The following is an 18609-nucleotide window of genomic DNA, read 5'->3' as shown; positions in this document are numbered from 1 at the left end:
AAGTTAAAACGAGAAGGTGAATAAAAGAAAGCACAAATACATAGATACTTATATACATATACATACACACATAGGCATATTCATAAATATATACATATACGTCAATCAATTAACCATGTAACTGAAGTGAAATAAGTTACTTAGATGATGGCTGGATACCTTCCAGATGGTGGTGGTGGAAATAAACCATCTTTCCAAATATGTTGAGTAATGCTGCTGTTAACTTAACTTTAGGCTCTCTACACAAACATGTACGCATTAAGACAAAACGCCACTGCATTCGTTCCCCTCCTCCAGTGTCTGACTCCGGCAGAATGCCACCACATATATTTTTACCGGTGCTCCTAACTGCGTTGTGTGTCCCAATGAGGAATGGGCAGAGGATGGCTCTGCTATGGGTTTCCTCTCAGTGGGGTCACCTGTGCGAACGCCGTAGTCATACATTGTCAGGCTGTTTGATATTACAAATTCCCAACAAATGACAAATTGGTTGTTAAGGGTAAATGCAACTGAGGGGAACCTCTGCAAAATGGTACAACACAGCTCTATAAAATATTCATCTTTCTGCACTGTAGCCTGTATAATGTGCGAGAAGAGGACTCCCTGTACTTGCTTGCTTCCTTCAGTCTTCTCTCATTTGCATCCCCATTCTCACAATGTTAATAAGTCCCTCTTCTGATTTCCTTCAGGCTTCTTTGAAAGTGGTGTAAGGTGGTTAACCAAGATGGCCACCCGCCGTGTTCCACTCGTCTTGCTCGCCTGCGGCTCTTTTAATCCCATCACCAACCAGCACATGAGGCTTTTTGAGCTGGCCAGAGACCACATGCACAGCACAGGTGAGACCTCGCAGACACTGTGTCTGCTAATCGTTTGTGTGTTTTATTTGACTTTGCAGTTAACCTTCAGGGTCAAAGCAGCTGCTGTAAAAGCTCCTCGATAATGGCCACCAATTCTTTTTATTAACAGTTAATCAAATGTATATGTGTTCAGTGAAAGAGGGGTTGCTAACAGTGATTAACCTATAGAGAATTATGACCCAACTCTGCCGCTCTACAGGCTATTTAAACTCTAGCTAAGTTTTTTCTTTTACAGTCTAGAAAATTTATGGTGAGGTTTCCCGGCTCTCATCCACCTTGCTTCCAGCGGCAGCAGCAGGCTGCAGCCGTTTCCAGCAAACAAGCCCTGATAAACCTACTGTCTCTTGTTTATCTAGCTCCAAACAGACGACAAACAAAGTTAGCTGGAGAAGAAGCCGGAGGAGTTAGTTGAATCCAAGAGCTCAAAGGAAAACGAGTATTAGACTTACATATGTCAGGTCGCCTTAAACACAACTCCAGTTGAATGCTAATGTTGCTTTGTGTCTCCCTCATGTGAAAAACAGTCTGTTTGCTAACACGTTAGCTGCAAAAACTTAATTAAACAATAAAGGGCTTTGTTTTTTAGATTGTTGTGGAGTCCTATCCTCCTAGTGGCCTAATATTGATTAATGCAGCTTAAAGGAAATGTTCACCCAAAGGTGGAAATTGGATCATTATCTCCTCATCCTTATGCTGATGGAAATTCAGGGGAAGTTTCGTAGTCCACAAAACATGTTTGGAGCTTCACTGCAGAACAGCTGCAGTAGATGGGGACTTGTTTAAAATGTAATAAAGCAACCGAAATAAAACATAAAGTGGCTCCATGCAGCTCATCTGGTGTTATCAAAGTCCCAAATTAATCTGAAAAGAAGTTATTTACAACGTAATCATTTAATTGATTGTTTAAAAATAAACAGCCTTTGTTTTTCTGATGCTGCAGAGATCAGAGTTGCACTCCTTGTTCATATCTTCTAAGCTCAGTCACCTTTGGGTGTGCTGTGTTACATGTAGTGTCAGCAGGCCCGGTCTCCTTATACAAACCCAGCTCCATTCATTCCAAAGCTGCTCTGCTAAAGACCACTGGTGTGGTCACATGGTCAGAACAACATGATTACACCTTAAGAGTTATACTGGGTCCACTCTCTCTAAGATGCTGTTTGAATCTATGCACTGTGCAGCATATAAGTGCACTGGAACATAAATAATGCTCTTACAGTTTCACTTTGACCCCTTACTCATAACACGTCAGGTGGCTAACCGGAGGCCAATCAGGAAATCACAGCGAGCTGAATGCAGAAGCTGTTTGGTGAATGGTCTGTTTCTAACTAGGTTTTAAAACACTAGAATTAACACAGTTTGAATCTGTATCCCTCAATCAAAATAAAACATTTTGAACTTTTAGTCAAACTCATTGTTTAAAGCTTTTTCTAAACCCTTCAAATCAGTTACATTTAATACGTTAAGCAGCGATGGAGTTTGATACAGGCGCCCTGATCGCCCCGTTTTTAAAAGATCAGTTGTTGCGTTTGTCCTCAAATTTGCAATCTGACAAAGCAGTAATAATACTAACATCAGTATCTCTTAGAGATTACATACTGATTTATATTCCACGTCTGTATCGGCTGTCATGACCCAGAAAAACTGTATTAATCTTCTCTCCCTGCAGGCCAGTACCAGGTGGTGGGTGGCATCGTGTCTCCAGTGAGTGACGGCTACGGAAAGCAAGGCCTGGTACTGGCTAAGCACCGAATAGCCATGGCAAAGCTGGCACTCCAGAGCTCCAACTGGGTCAGGGTTGATGAATGGGAGAGCCAGCAGCCAGACTGGACAGAGACTGTGCTCACCATGAGGTATAAATCACGTTTGCAGCAACAGCAGAGTTTAAATGGCTGCATGTGAAAAAGACAGTTGCCACGGTCCAATTAGGAGAAACTGCAGGAGAATATCAGCCGTTGGTCCTTCTGTGCTGCCTGTCACCTGTCGACACAGTACATCATTAATGACATCCACTGCTGCACAAGATATTTATAATACAGCTGGCAAATCCCTGTCCTTCCACTGTAGAATTAAGGATGCTTCAGAGACAAGATTTACCTCACAAAAATTTTATTTGTGCAGAGTATTGAAGAAGCGGTACTGCTTTGTGTAACCTGACATTGTGCGAGTGCATTTATTGTGCAGCTGGGCGACGTGTTGGGGCATTAATATCAGCAGGGAACAATCTTATGACGCCATGTGGGTGTTGTTTCAAGAACATCATAATGACCTTACTTTCTTCACTCACTCACTATGTGGACTTCTGTTTATTATGATGTTGTAGGAACAACACCAACACAGTTATATGAAATGAACCGTGAACAGGTGTCCCATTCCTTCATTTTATTCCTGTGCTGAACTACAGTATCTTAGCTGTGATTACCCAAATTACTGATGGCTACACACAAGGATTTCTCTTGCATTCTCCAAAGCAGTGTCCTTTGCTGACATGATAAGCGTGTCCTGTCATGGAAGATCTTTTGGGCTGTGCACTTCTTTGTCCCAGTTTATATCGTTTAACGCAGTAGCTTCTTTCTGCAATTTCCTTTTTTTCTGACACATCCTAGTTGTACTACAGCGCCGGCAGAGTTCACAAGGATGTCCTCTCCTCTGACTGCCCTGCTGCATGCCAGCTTCTACCACTGATGTAATAGAGTGTTGCCAGGCCCTTTGAGGCTAATTTACTGTTTCTGGTCAATTGGGAGCTGCCAGACTAGACTGGACCCATGTCAGGTCTGGGTGTTTCATGAGGGGGAAATCAGGGACACGGGCTGTTAAATTCACTGGACAAGTGGGAACTGTGCAGTCGCAAAAGGCTGACTGGGACATGAATATGAGTTAAGAGAGGCAGGCAGAGGTGATGTGAATAAGAGATGTCTGAGTAATTGGCCCGCACCATATTGCAGAAGTTTACTGTGTTGAAACATGAAATTAAATTCTGCAGTTTGGCCCAAAGGAATTAATCATCTGCCTCACACACCTGCTGTATGTCATGTATGACATTTAGTCTTCGATAAAAAAAGTTCTCTAACACTTTCTTCATTGAACTTTTTCATTTTATTCACTCTCCCTCTCCCCTGCTCTGCATTTCTCGTAAATCCCCTCATGAGTTAACCCTCCTCCCTCTAAGCAGTGTTTGCGCAACAAGGGTGCTGATCAGGCATGAAGTGGCCTGTTGTCCGGAGCAGGCCACGTCACACGCCTCTCACACACACACACACACACACACACGCACACACACACACAAACATGCACATGTACCAGAGCACCTTTAAGAAGCTTTACTTGAACACAGTGAAGTTTTTCATTCATCTTTTTTACATGATCCTCGGTGACTCATGCATATTTCTCTCCTCAGCTCAGTTTGACAAGGCTTTATTGGCATTAGGTTTAAAATAGAATAGAAGAGAATGCATTTATTGTCACTGCACACACGCACACATAAACAGAGGAGGGTAAACAATGAAAGAATACACATAAAGTAATGACACATATCACATGTGTACAACAACCTGTAACTATCTTTAATGACATGGAAGAAATAACCCCTCTGCCCGTCTTTCTCTCAGGTATCACTACGGGCGTATTCTGAAGGAGTATGAGCAGAGCACGGGATCGCACATCGACTCCAATAGAAACACCACCCCCCTCTCAAGTAAGGAACCTCTTACTGTTGGGAACCTGGGATCCGCTCAGAAACTCTTTAACCTTTTTTCAGGTATTTCATGTGTGGTTTTAATTTGTGGCATTGAGCCGCGGATTCCTCAGTTTTTGGGATGGCAATGTCAATTCGCAACCTTGCTGCCAAAGTAACATAAATATTAATATAAATATAAACATCTCAGCAACTATTTGACGGGTTGCCATGACATTTTCTACAGACATTCAAGGTCCCTAGAGGATTCATTACTAGTGTATTTAATGATCCCTCTCAGCCACCAGCAGGTTTGACTTTGTCCAAAACTAATGACATCAGTCTCAGCTGTATATTGTGTGTAGTGCTAATTAGCAAATATTGGCATGCTAACACGCTTAATAATAAACATGTTAAACATCGTACCTACTGAACATCTTCATATTAGCATTATAAGGCAGCAGATGCTGTCAAAGTTGCAATGATCGTCACAATCTTAGGATCTATTTCTGTGATGAAAAGCATGCCGTCTTTCCCCGTTACACCACAGAAAACGTCCAAGCTCAAAGTATACGAGATTTCTTTTTAATCAGTCGCTCTTCCCCAACCAAATCATCTCGCTTCAAAGTAAAACACAGCATGCGTCCGTCTTTTCTTTTATCGTCAACTCTGCATCGAGATTTAGGGAATGATTACCTTAAAAATTAACAGTGGCAGTGAAACTGTATTTCACACTATAATGGTTAAATTTTGCAATTAATCTGTGGTTCACATTCATGTGAAATGGTGGGGGGTTCAGGGTCCGTATGGATCATTGATCAACTCTGTTCAGTTATACCACAGCTACTTCTTCCATTGTACAGTGCTTCATTTAAAAAAAAAATCAGAGTATCTCTTATCACATCTTTAACAAGCTCTCTAACAGTGTCGGGGTTAAGGATTCGATTAATCCCTCATAATGTGCGTGTGTGCTTAACATGTGCAAAGTAGAAGCCCAACGGTGCTCAGTGGTGCTAAAAAAGAGTATTAGGGATACTTGTGATGTGTGTGTGTGCATATATGTGTGCAAATGGACGGACAAACTCACAAATATATCACTATAGCCTGTGTGAACATGATGGTTGGAAGCCAGCCAGTCAGTAATCAGCAACATTTTTCTGGATTATCTGGGATTTATTGAAAATCAAAATCAAGCCCTGCTGCTTTTTTTTACACAACGCTGCATAAAGATGAGAAGTTTGCTGACAAATAGAACTGTGGGTAGGAATAGCCAGGAGATCCGTTAGAGATGATGGATTGACTGCATTCATTATTTCATTTGTTCTGCTTCTTTTTAGGTTATTCTATTTTGAGTCCTCTCAACACAAATTGCAGTTCAGTTTGTGTTTTTGGTGTTTTCATGATTTGCTTTAGCCTCCAGCCGCATGAATATCTAAGTTGTGTACTTTGAAGAAGGGGAAAACCAGCTTTAGTCATCATGTTCTGATTATTCATTTGCCAGGTCCACACTCAAAATGTCCACTTACTTTTTCCTGGGTATTCTCAGCGCTTATCAGAATAGTAATAATAATTGAATTTTGCTCCTGAACAGTGTGGGCACTCTGGGATCGCCAGTATTTTAAGCTTGATTGTGGACCAGCCAGTTGGCAAACGCTCACTGGACTCTTTCCATGTATTCAAGACCAGCAATTCTTAAGGATTATGTCACTCTTTGCCATAATGTTTGCTCAGAATTAGAGAACAGAGAAAAAGGACTGAAATATAAGTCATTTAGTGAACAGGCTGATCACTGAATTACTATTTCTGGGTAAAATCGTTTGAAGAAAACGAGTGACCATGAAAGGAGAAATCAAAATTGTACAGGTGACTTGTTGAAGATTAAAAAAAAAGGATGCAGGTGGTTGAGGTGAGGCAAGATATTTTTATGGGGCATTCTTTACACCAACAAGCATCATAAACTCAAAATGAATCAGAACGAGCTGTAGCTTTGGCCCCTTACTGCATATCACCATCTTTCAGCTGTAGGCAGCTTAAAAATACCAGACACCACAACCTATTTAAATGAAGCCTCTGTGAATATATCATATTTGTCATGCCATGTTTTTTTTGTTTTAAGCTATTTATGGTAAATATTCAAAGAAAGCCTGGTTAGTGCAGAAGAAATCTCATTCCCCCTCTCCCCTCAGGCCCGCGTCCCCAGCTGAAGCTGCTGTGTGGAGCTGATTTCCTTGACACTTTCAAGATCCCCGACCTGTGGCTGGACGACCACGTGGAGGAAGTCGCCGGACGTTTTGGACTCGTCTGCGTCAGTCGAGGGGGGCTTCAGCCTGAGCGAGCCGTGCACGATTCAGACACGCTCTCACGCCACCATCCGAACATCTTCCTGGTGAGGGAGTGGGTGAGGAACGAGACGAGTGCCACCGAAGTCCGCCGGGCTCTGAGACGGGGGCAGAGCGTGAAATACTTGATCCCAGACTCTGTGATAGATTATATTCACCAGCACAACCTCTACACTGAAGACAGTGAGAGGAGGAATAAGGACACAGTGCTGAGGCCACTCAGCAAACAGGCACAACAGCCTGTGAAGAGTCTGGATGACTGATAGGTGGAAGGCTGCAGCACTGAGCTGAACACGGGAGCCCTCGAAGTGTGAATTCAACTCACAGATCAGTGCTTCTCTTCAGGGACTGGAAGCTCTGCTACCTTCCACTGTTCTGCAGCACAGCCTGCAAAAGAAACACCACCTGGCACCAAAGGTGTTTTCCAGGCATCACTTGTTTTCAGTAGGAAGCATCTACACAGTGCCACGGTGTTTTTTGAATCATACACATCAAGTGTTGCAAATACTGAGCCTCATCTTTGTTTCAGTGTGAATGAACAGTTTTCATCCTTTGTAGTTTTACACATTGCACAGCATTGCAGAGTTGGATAAATTGGAATAAAACCTGTATATTTCAAGTATTTTTCTCGGCTGGTTGTTTTTTCCTTGTTGCTGTCGAAATGTATACAATGTAAACCATGCAGGGCTGTAAGCCTTTTAGAAATAATGAGCTCGCTCCAATAAGCTCAAAAATTCCCAGCTGCAAAAACACCATAAGAGGGTTTGAACAATGCACTTCACTACCTCGGGAAAAATACAACATCTCAGAGTTTGTCAGGAATAAAACGAGGCCACAACTTACCATCGTTGTCACTGGTGGAGACTAGAGTTACAGTAATATACTGATTTCAAGGTCTGAAAACTGCCATTATCATGCCATGTACATTTGCAAATCTACGCTATTGAATTCTATTGTATTAGTGGTTTTAAAATATATATATATATATATATATATATTTAAGTTCATATCAAGTATTGTGTCTGCCGAGGCACAATACTTTGTGTAATACTGTGATACCGTTTTCGTTATCGTACCGATAAAATCTTGCAACCCTAATGTAAACAGGCATTTAATGACTGACATAAGAACTGAAGAGCCTAAAAATGTACTCATGACGAACAAAACTAGAAGAACTAAAATAATTTTAGAATGTAGCCATCGTCAAAAGCATCACAGATGTCAAAGAAATCTTTGGACTCATTTAAACCAAGAAACACAATTAAAATAAAGTTTCTCTGAATGCTGTTTTAAAGCATTGTGATTCTAGTGGAGAAATAGAGAAACATTTATTTTTTATTATTATTTACTTATTCTGTAGGCCTGCTGTCGAGAATCAGCCCATAAAATACCCTCCATGTGTGTTTGTGTGGTTTTTTATGACATGCAAAACCAATGTAGGCAACTTGGATAAGACAGAAGTTTATTGATCCCAGAAAGGAACAAAGGAAATTTGTCTGCACGAAATTACACTAACATAAAAATTAGAGAGAGTAATAAAAAGTGTAAAAGTAATTAATTCTGGGATCAGTTCCTAGCAGAATAACAATAAAAGTAAGATCAATTTAGTAAAACTAGCACGTAGCAGAGTGCATACCTCCACCAAGACCCAACTCACACTCATGCTAGGACTTACTCATAGATACCAGCCCCCTAAATACACCTGAGTTTATTTTCATCAAGATCTGTGCATTATGCTGTGAGAAATTAAAATAAATGTTGATATCATATGTTAAAGAAAGTGAGAAAGACATTTCTGGATCTGTACTTTTATCAAGAACCACACCAGAAGTTAATGGGGTCAATTCTGGGCCGAGACCCATCCTCCATCCAAGTCTGGTGGAAAACCGTTTAGTAGTTTTTGTGAAATCCTGCTGACAAACCAACCGACCAACAAACGGACAAAGGTGAAAGCAGAAACTCCTTGGCGGAGGTAATGAGAAAAAGTAGTGTTGCAAATACTAATTAAACTGGGATGCCGCCATGTTTAAGCTTTTATTGTGAAAGTTTGAACTGCAGCCTGTTTTTAATTTCTTACTCTGCAGCAGTTCTCCAATGGCAGTTCATTGTAGATGTGTTCAGGTTCCTCATTATCATCCACACACTGTGTCTGTGGCCTGCATTTTTTTTTTCACTTAAGGATTTAAAGTAATCCTGACAGTTGCTCAGCTACAGGAGGTGTTTTCTCAGTGAGGCCGATGGCTGGAAGCGCCACTGTGAGTGATACTAACTGGCATCCTTTGAAAGATGCTGCGTGTGTCCGTGTGTGTGTGTGTGTGTGTGTGTGTCTTTGTCTGCCTTCCAGTCAGTGAAGGATTTAGACAGCGGGTTAGCTGCAGCTGGCCCAGAAGAGAGATTATCAAATTAATTGAGTTATTTAAGCGAGACAAAAGATGTGACAGTTCTATTGTGCTTCGTTTAATTGTTCCAGTTGGATCATTTTAAGCTCAGGTGATTCTGCCTTTGTCCTGTGCTGCATATTATCCACACTGCGTGCTCCATTCAGCCACATTCACAGGCTGATCAATGTTTGTGTCATTTCACCCCATTAGTGTGATTGTTGATGGCCCAGCAGCATGATTATAATACTGATTTAAACTGCTCCATCTTATACAACCGCGCCAGGCCAAATCTGCCACACGTGGGACTCTATGTAACGACTCCTGTGTCAATTAATAAAGGAAGTGTGTTCATCCTAATCCCAAACAGGCGGAGTAAGCATTTCTCCAACATAAAGCACACAAGTGTATCACACATTATGTATGCATGCCACATGTTCCCAGCATACAATGTGTAGGGAGAGCGTGGTGAGGATTGAGGGGTTACGTGGTGTCAGCAGAGGGAGGGGTGGTAGGAGGTGCAAATGCCTTCCAATGAAAAAAAATGAAACCTGGCAGATAATCGGATTAAAGCGAGTTTGGTTCAAATGGAGGCTTTTTGAAAGCAGGTTCTGCACTCAGCCACAAGTAGCCATCCACAGCGGACCTCCTCGATCACTGGAAGTAAGGAAAGCAGCAGAGAAACAGCCAAGATGCCTGTCGATTTGAACGGATATTGGAAAATGATTTCCAGTGATAACTTCGAGGAGTACCTGAAGGCCCTTGGTGAGTAGAGTTCAGCTGGTGATAATGGATGACAGGCCTGGTAAAGGACAATATCGAGACGTTAATGTCAAAGTTTTTATTATAAACCTGTAAACAATCCTCTACTATTCCTAAAAATCCTCATATTTCAACTGTAGTAGATAAAGACTGCTGTATTTTGTTTCATATCTCACATTGTATCAGTACAATAATGAGAGAGATGCAAATTTGTTGTGATACCTCAATTCCATTAGTGTAATAACAATAGTTACAGTCAGACAGACTGCTTTTAAAGAATCTGTACATACATGCATCTGTCTGAATGTGTATACATGCACTAAAACGACCTGCATCTCCTCGTCCTTCTCTCCTCTGTCTCACTTATTCCTCGCCTTCCTTGTGGACCTGTTGCAGATGTTAACGTTGCCATCAGGAAAATCGCCACCTTGTTGAAGCCGGACAAGGACATCTCACACGACGGGGACCACATCGTCATCAAAACTCTCAGCACCTTCAAAAACTACAACATGGACTTCCATGTGGGCAAAGAGTTCGAGGAGGATCTGTCTGGAGTGGATGACAGGAAATGCATGGCGAGTATTCCCACAAATGTATTCAGAAGGGAATAAATACGATGCATTAGTTTTTTAAACTCTTGAGAAACTTGTCACTTAGTCGCTTCAGTGAAATTGCAGCTGCAGGTGAGGGCCCCTGTGGCGTTGACACATCTCCCATTGGTTTAAAACCTGCAGGTGTATAATTTACTTTTCTTGGTGGCACCCCTCCAGATTATAATGAGCATATGGTGTAGCGACATTTGGCGATTTTATTAAAAAAAAGAAACTTTCTACTTTCTAACAAAACTTTCCTCACACATCTCACACTCTTGCCAATGAGCTGATGTAATGAAGACCGATATCAGATACTGCAGAAGGAGAACTTGAGAGAGGCAAGAGTCAAGACCTTCGCTTTTTTAATCAGATTGAGTCGGCCCATACTAAATAGGATCAAAGATTATCTGTGGTCCCTCTTGAAAAACCTTTTTTGTATGCTGATTATAGATAAGCTATAAGCTGTTTGGAGGGTGGCTGAGAGAAAAGAGCCACGTGTCGCTGCCTGTATGTGCAGATCTTTATCAGGATAATTATTTTAAAGAGATATTAGAGCCTCTCGCTCAGCATTTATGTTTTCACATATATATCCATGAGAGGAAACTTGCATCCACATGGTTACATTTTTAATTAACCCCTGTATTATAATCACATTTCCTCCCTGACCTGTGACCTCACGCAGACCACCATCAACTGGGAGGGAGACAAGCTGGTGTGTGTGCAGAAGGGAGAGATCGAAGGCAGAGGCTGGACCCACTGGGTGGACGGAGATGAGCTTCATCTGGTGAGAAAACAGCAGCTCCTGCCATGAATATTAATGCGGGCAATTTGGAAACTTTAATCCAAAACCCAAATGCCTCTCAGCGCTGTATGTGCAGTGCATATATTTTTACGTGTGACTCGTGAATCAGCCCACTAGCCCCGGCAGCAGTGAGATTACATGTGTGCTGTGTGAGGTGCATGAAAACATTAAATGAAAAGTGTGTGGATGGAGCTCATGTTTTGCCAAATCAATCATAATATTTCTACATAAAGAAAAGGTCTGTCTTAAGGGGAAAAAAAGACAGATATATATTTGGATTCTTAACTGTTCCCTCCAGATCAAACAAAAAGATTGATACAAGGAAAAAAAGTAGAAATTAAACTTTTTTATTTATTTTGAAATGAAAAGATTCTCATTCATCTCGTCTCCCAGTGATCCGGCGCGTATGAACATCAGCTTCTGTCGTGTTACTATCTCGACTTTTCCAATCTAATGTCTGTAGAAGGACTTCATTAACTTTTTTTTCTTTTCAACATCTCCTCTGTGATATTCATAGTGCGGCCCAGTGTGGCCTGTAATGAAAGCATTAACATCTGAAAAGACTTTAAAGTAATGACTAGCGCATAACCATTTTCATTAGCTCAGCATTATCAGATTTCCCTCTCTCTGATTACTGCAAATCAAAGCTAAGCAAAAAATAATCTGCCAAATTATTTGGTTTAAGTGATGCCAACAGATGTTTTCAATCAGCAGCCATGAAATTAGTTATTAGTCGGAAGGTCCCAAGAGCTGGAGGAGGGTTTCAATTACAGCAACAGTGACCTCTGCTGGCAGAAAACTACTGCTGTCCTTCAGAACAAGCTGGTTCTCAAACTGAGGGCTGCCAGCTAGTTTCCAGGGGTCGACAGATGGTTGTGGAGAAAGAAATAAAGTAGTTAACGGGAATATTCTTTGCTTTAAATTGCACATACCAGTGATATAATTTGCCCAACAACAGATTTTATTGAGTGTGTTTTCAAAAAGTGAGTCAAATTGTGCAAGTACAAGTAGGCTAAAAGTAGAATTAACATATTTTTATGTGTACAGTGGACACTATGGGTCAACCAATTATTGGATCTGATTGCCTTGTTACTAGTTACTAAACATCAAACACCATCAAATGAATATAGAGAAGTAAAAAGTACAATATTGACCTCCAAAGTGTAGTGGAGTGGAAGTATAAAGTAGCCTAAAAATGGAAATACTAAGGTAAAGTACAAGTACCTTAAAATTGTACTTAAGTACAGTACTTGAGTAAATGTACTTAGTTAGTTAATCCAATGCTTCTTTATATCCTTTACTAACAACTGACCCATCCTCACCCATAGTTACTGTTGCTAAGTCGGACCAGCTTCTTTCCCCCTGAAATTGTACGATTTAGGGATAAAGAAACAACAAAAAACAAACAGAAAAACAAAGACGGACAATGATCCAATAAAAACGTAGCAATACATACAGAATTAATACGAGGAAAAAGTTCTGAGTCTGTTTCGGTCAATTGAACAACTTTCACCTGTCCTTTGTCCTCTGCAGGAGCTGAGAGCTGCAGGAGTCGTTTGCCAGCAGGTCTTCAAGAAGACCTAAGATGGCGCTCATGGAACGAGACGGTGCCCCCGGCTGACACTGGCTCACAGAGACACACCGTACACATCACACGCCTCTGACGTACCACCCAACTTCCCTTTTGGTCCATGCATGCATCTCATCATAGGTCCATACCAAACGAAATATTCCATCAAAGCCATTCTCTGCCAAAGCCAATTCATATTATTACACAAGTCATTCCAGTGAGGTCAGCCTGTGCATCACGTACCATCACATGATGCATTACTGTATATCTGTCTCAGGGTGGGTGCTCTTTTGATTAACAGGTTCATGCATACTGCTACTGTAGGTGTAGCTGCTCTGATAGGTTAGTCAGATTGATGACGCTTAAATGACCAGTGGGGAAGTGAGAGGGAACAGTAATAAGCAAATTGAAAGGGTTAATCCTGTTGTAGTTCTCTGAATGATGGCTGTGGTTGGTAGAAGATGAAGCTATGAGCATGATTGAGGGCTTTGCCACTGCTTAGTCTCCAGAATGGATATCAGATATGATGTGTGTATTTATCCCTCCCAGTTCCTTTGAGACCGCGCCAGTGATAGTAAAATGAATCAATCAATAAAGTAAACAGTGCTCAATAATGTCATTTGTCTTTTCTCTGAGTGGTCATTTTCCTTGTTTTGTTTTGTTGACCTGACTTTTTTGGAAGATTAAATGGTTTGTTTTGGCAGGTCAGTCACACACCAGACAAACAAGTGACATGATTGGTTGTTATTTACTGAAGTTTCAACAGGCCAACAGATCAGGTGTCAGAGGCTCCCTCTGTCTGAAAATGCCTCTCCAGACAAGCTCGGCCAATCTAAAGGGGCCTCTGCTGGAGAATTTCATTGACTGAAGTGAAGCCTGCAGAGCTTCAGCCAGACAACTCGAGTCACGCTGTGCTCTGAATCAGCTCATCTGTCAGCTCACTTTGTGCCGTGCCATTACCAATTGGGCAGTCTATATAAGCTGTCCAACTCACTTGCTCATTCTTTGCTGCTGCTGCCGCTGTTCTCACTGAGGTTCTGTATCCTGCTGCTCCTTGTGCATGCACACCCCGCCTCCACACCCAGCATCCACCTGCAGACTCTGTTTATTTATGGCTCCCCAGGGGGTAGTTATTGATCTCTCCTTGCTCCTGCTTTGGCCGGTTAAAAAAATTATGCGCCCAGGGAGGGGTCGAAACAGAGTCTGGCGCCAGACTAAATTCTGCATTTGCATTTATTCTCAGCAAAACGTTTATACTGAGTGCATGAGCTGTCTGGCTGAAAGTCAGATGCCCGCCTATCATTTTCGATCAACAATCAACAGGCGGGCAGCTCACTAGGGAGAGAATTTACAGCAGTCGCTTTATTTAAAACCCCCCCTCTGCTCAATAATGTGTTATTATTTGTTGAATTTGATGTTTGCCCTTCACTGTGCAGAATGATTTATGTTCAGAGTTTGAGACGAGAAGACGGTTTTCACATGCATTTGTTCGACGGGGGAAAGCTTTGTTTTTTGCTTAAATCACAACTAGCATTCAAGCCAATCATGGTTCAACATACAACTTACAGAATATGATATGGAAACATGTAACCTCAAGGACACACACTGGACACTGAGAATGGACTTTTGAGTGAAGAAGGAGGCACCTTGTCTCGAGGAGTTAAAGATGTAATTGTTAAAATTTTAGTACTGGCTGCTTTGGCGCCTCCTGTGGTTACAAGTGGTAATGCTAAGAAAATAAATGTTGGCATACGTATCTGCAAACAACAGGATGAGTCAAATTTCACACCAACCCTATCAACATTTCTACAAAATGTGTCTTATCACGTTCAGATAACATGTATGTGAGCTTACTTTAACGTCCGGAGGAGGCAGGAATGGTGGTGACGTGGCAGCTATGAGAGAGAACTGGTTGAGCATTTCTACATTTGTAAGAGTGAAATCATTTTCCAGCCATGTTAGTGGCAACAAAACCAGAGACGTTGGGACAATTTGCAGCCAAAAAACGGATATTTTTAATGTGACAACGGGACAATTTGCAGCTGTGTTTGTGGCGACAAAACAGGACTCTTTTTTTCCTAAACTTAACCAAGTGCTTTAAGTGGTCTAAGTCTAACCAAAACTTTCATCAAATCAGTTGTGAAGTTATGACTTTTCCATGGTTTAGTAAAATATACATTGTCAAAATTTATCCTGGTGAGTCCCAGAGTTACATTTTGACCCATGATGGGATTGGGGGACTAAAACCTTGTTCATGTTCTTTAATGCTGCTGGACTGTGGATGTTTTTGATTTTCCACGAATTCATCTATTCAAATCTATTCATTTTAATTCAAAATTAGTCACAGATGCTGATTTTTTTTCCCACTGCCACACCAGTTGAACTTTATTAACTTTCATGCTCAAAGTTCGGGGATCCAGGTTTAGTATTTGACCTTTACAGAGAAAAAAGATTAAATACACAAAGTGCAGAATACGCAAGTGAGCACACACTGTTGGCAAATACCTTCTCCTGTCTGTACATTGCACACAGACTACCACCGTGATGTCTGCATGTGTGTGTATTTGAAAGTGCATGTGAGAGAGTAGTGGTGTGTGTGGGCACCCTCGCATTTGCCCTTTGCAACCTCCCCATATGGCCGTGCGAAGGCTGAAAGAAAAGGGTGAGTCTGCCCCCTCCCCCTCCAAATCGACTCCCCCTGCCAATCACCTTCAAGCCATAAACTCACTTATCAATAGTTTTCTGGCCTCATGCCCCCTGACTCCAATAAAAGCTGCAGGGCTCCCTGCACCCTCCCCTTTCCTGCACTGTCTAAAGTCTACACACACACACCGGCGTCACAAGCTGACACCATGCCTGCAGACTTCAATGGGAGATGGATACTGGAAACCAGTGACAAATTTGAGGAATATTTGAAAGTGCTGAGTAAGAAACTTTTACTTTGGTTTTGGTTTCTTTTTGTTCGGAGATATCTTAGTTCTGTGTTACAGGGTGATGTGACAGGTTGGACAAGCTCCACAAGTAACAAAATCATCCAATTTCATGCTCTCTTGATCTTTCTGTGAACGCTGTTCCTGCGCTTGTGTGTTACTGTTTGATTTAATGTGGAGCCAGTGCATTAAGGTTTTTCTGAGGCAGTTATTTCACCACAGACTCTCGAGCATACAACTATGATATCAAATACAAAAAATTATTCAGATTTTAAAATTACACCTTGTCCGTCTAAAATGATTTATGATCATGGATAGAAATCTGAAGTATACTTATAGAAGCGATTGAAACTTTGCACATTATCTATTCATGTTAAAATGTGATTTATTCACTGTAATATGGCTGCTCTGAAAAGTATAATATGTATAATCAAGTCTCTCCCTGTTCCTGCCCTAGATATTGACTTTGCTACAAGGAAAATTGCCATCTCCCTGTCTCAGACTAAAGTGGTTACTCAAAATGGAGACAATTTTGACTTCAAAACACTGAGCACCCTGAGGAATTACGAGCGCTCCTTCACTGTTGGGGTTGAGTTTGATGAGTACACCAAAGGACTAGACAACAGAAATGTCAAGGTGGGTCGACCTCTCGTATGCTGAGTCCTTGAAGTGACAATAGTCAGTGATAGTTTATCTGATGAGGCGATATTTCCCTTTTTTTGTGGCTTATATGATAATGTGAACAGTGTTATCTATGTGTGTCCAAGGCAAAGACTGGTCTTTGATATCAGTGCTGAAAACACATGCAATCCACAGCGGTGTGCTGATGATAAAAAATCAACAGAGATTAGCAATGATGCGATGTTACACTGAATGCCAATGGATGGAGGACTTTTGAAAAAGCAGTCTGGGGAAATGAGGATTAAATATCTTGCTCACATCTGCAGCCTCTCATTATATCACTGACATCCAATCGCTTTGTTCTACAAAATGAGATGCCAGTGGTGCATCAGCTAGCCACAGGCGTTTTAGCCTGTTGATTACCCAGAAACAAGGAAAACAGGAAATGTTGTTGTGGAAGTAAATGCTATGCTTTTTGGGGTTTTGCCTTTCTTTTTTTGTGTTATGATGCATTTTTGTGCATATAAAAGGTCTGCAAAGTGAAAAAGCCCAAAGTCCAAGCTAAAAGGAGTCAATAATCCACAGAAAACGCTGCTCCTGCACTGCCTAAAACGCCTGGTTTGGAGTCGAGCCTTTACTTCCTTAACTTATGTGCGTCACTTTGTAACAGGTGTAATATAAATATATATATATTAATATTTATTAAAAATATATTAACTCCAGTCAGTCAGGGGACATACAGTTGCTACTGCTGTAGCGGCGTTATTTTAGATCACACTACCTTGCTCGGCATGACCCGCCTACTCTGCCTCTGATTGGCTACATCCTACCCGTTAATTAATGCACATGTGCAACTGAGGCAAGATGTCTCACTCTGAAGCTAAAACGCAGCGTTCAAGACACAGTATGAAAAGGGATGCTGCAGCAGTGCACCATATGAGAAAAATAATGTTTTTTGAAAATTAAAGTATGTAAACCTGTTCTACTAGGACCCCCAAAAACATTTGCATAATATGACCTCTGTAAGCTAGTTGTCATTTATTAATAGTGTACATTCATTTACTGTATAATTTTATTAGTGACAATTTCAATGTCCGAGTATCCTCAAAACTGCACTGACTTTTATTCCAGAAGTAGAGCAAAAATAATAAGTCTTTACAAAATGCTGGTTTCATTCAGTGCTAATTGAAGTTATTATACGAAGTTATCTAAAACTGAACTTAACAATAAATGTATTAAAGGTGCAATACATAAGAATCTTAGTTTGAAACATTCAAAAATGACAACAAAATGTGAAGAAGTAACAGTGATGACTTTATGTCGAAGACGTCTATGAATTGTATTAGCATGTTAACCAGCTAGCCCCTATCCACTTTGTAGCACAAGAAGTGAGCCTGTGAATGGTAAAAGTTTGAATTTAAATTGAAAGTTTGTCTATGTATATGTTGTCTTGCAGAGTCTGGTGACCTGGGAGGGAGACAAGCTGGTGTGCACACAGAAAGGAGAGAAGGCCAACCGTGGCTGGAAACACTGGGTCGAAGAAGACAAACTCTACCTGGTGGGTTCACAGTATCTGTCGTGATTATTGAAGTTGAAGTTTATTGAAGTTGAAGTTATCAGTATGGACACTTTTAACAGTTTGTTGCTCTTCTTTTCTTGCTAAATGATATTAACTGACTCATTTTCCTCTCACAGGAGCTGACGTGTGAAGATGTAGTTTGTCTTCAGGTGTTCAAGAAAAAAGAATAAAAGCCCAAAATGTCTGTTTTTGTATTCATTTACTCGGATAACAAGGTCTCTTTTGGTGCTCAATAACATATTTTCCTCAAACTGATAAACAAAATGAATAAAGGTGCTTTTCAGACAACATATCGTGTTGTGTATGAGCAGAGACAAACCTGTTAATATTATGAATCAGCAGTCAGTTTGGCTGTTAAGGGTCTAATATTAGAAAAAGTGATGGTACTTCTAGAGAGAAAATGGTGAACGAGTCCAAGTCCAACTAATCAGCATTTCTTCTTTCTAAAACTTTGTAATTGAAATCACACTCCTTCCTTTGAGACAGCAACAGCATGCCTGAGTAGTCA

At 41.1% G+C, this 18609-nt stretch overlaps 2 protein-coding genes across 2 annotated transcripts; both read left to right on the top strand.

The window, feature by feature from the left end:
* Positions 1–709: 709 nt before the first annotated feature.
* Positions 710–18285, top strand: nmnat3 (nicotinamide nucleotide adenylyltransferase 3). The gene is made up of 8 exons (XM_073491697.1): positions 710–836; positions 2524–2707; positions 4463–4548; positions 6714–7128; positions 15751–15896; positions 16359–16537; positions 17979–18080; positions 18218–18285. The coding sequence occupies exons 1-8, from the start codon at positions 725–727 to the stop codon at positions 18269–18271; spliced, it is 1278 nt and encodes a 425-aa protein (XP_073347798.1). The 5' UTR covers positions 710–724; the 3' UTR covers positions 18272–18285.
* LOC141016977 (retinol-binding protein 1-like) lies at positions 9937–12985 on the top strand. The gene is made up of 4 exons (XM_073491590.1): positions 9937–10009; positions 10403–10581; positions 11282–11383; positions 12935–12985. Exons 1-4 carry the CDS (start codon positions 9937–9939, stop codon positions 12983–12985), a joined length of 405 nt encoding a protein of 134 aa, XP_073347691.1.
* Positions 18286–18609: the final 324 nt, after the last annotated feature.

The sequence above is a fragment of the Pagrus major genome, chromosome 21, assembly GCF_040436345.1.
Source record: "Pagrus major chromosome 21, Pma_NU_1.0".
Taxonomy (NCBI): domain Eukaryota; kingdom Metazoa; phylum Chordata; class Actinopteri; order Spariformes; family Sparidae; genus Pagrus; species Pagrus major.
The sequence above is the reverse complement of the archived record's forward strand: the minus strand, read 5'-3'. Positions and strand labels throughout refer to the sequence as shown.

What these genes read in the sequence shown, in the direction of transcription:
- LOC141016977 (XM_073491590.1), top strand. Translation starts at nt 9,937, where the DNA reads ATGCCTGTCGATTTGAACGGATATTGGAAAATGATTTCCAGTGATAAC. An exon ending in TGGATGACAGGAAATGCATG is followed by an intron (nt 10,582 to 11,281) that starts GCGAGTATTCCC and finishes GACCTCACGCAG; the next exon opens with ACCACCATCAACTGGGAGGG. An exon ending in ACGGAGATGAGCTTCATCTG is followed by an intron (nt 11,384 to 12,934) that starts GTGAGAAAACAG and finishes TGTCCTCTGCAG; the next exon opens with GAGCTGAGAGCTGCAGGAGT.
- nmnat3 (XM_073491697.1), top strand. Translation starts at nt 725, where the DNA reads ATGGCCACCCGCCGTGTTCCACTCGTCTTGCTCGCCTGCGGCTCTTTT. An exon ending in GAGACTGTGCTCACCATGAG is followed by an intron (nt 2,708 to 4,462) that starts GTATAAATCACG and finishes TCTTTCTCTCAG; the next exon opens with GTATCACTACGGGCGTATTC. An exon ending in TAGACAACAGAAATGTCAAG is followed by an intron (nt 16,538 to 17,978) that starts GTGGGTCGACCT and finishes GTTGTCTTGCAG; the next exon opens with AGTCTGGTGACCTGGGAGGG.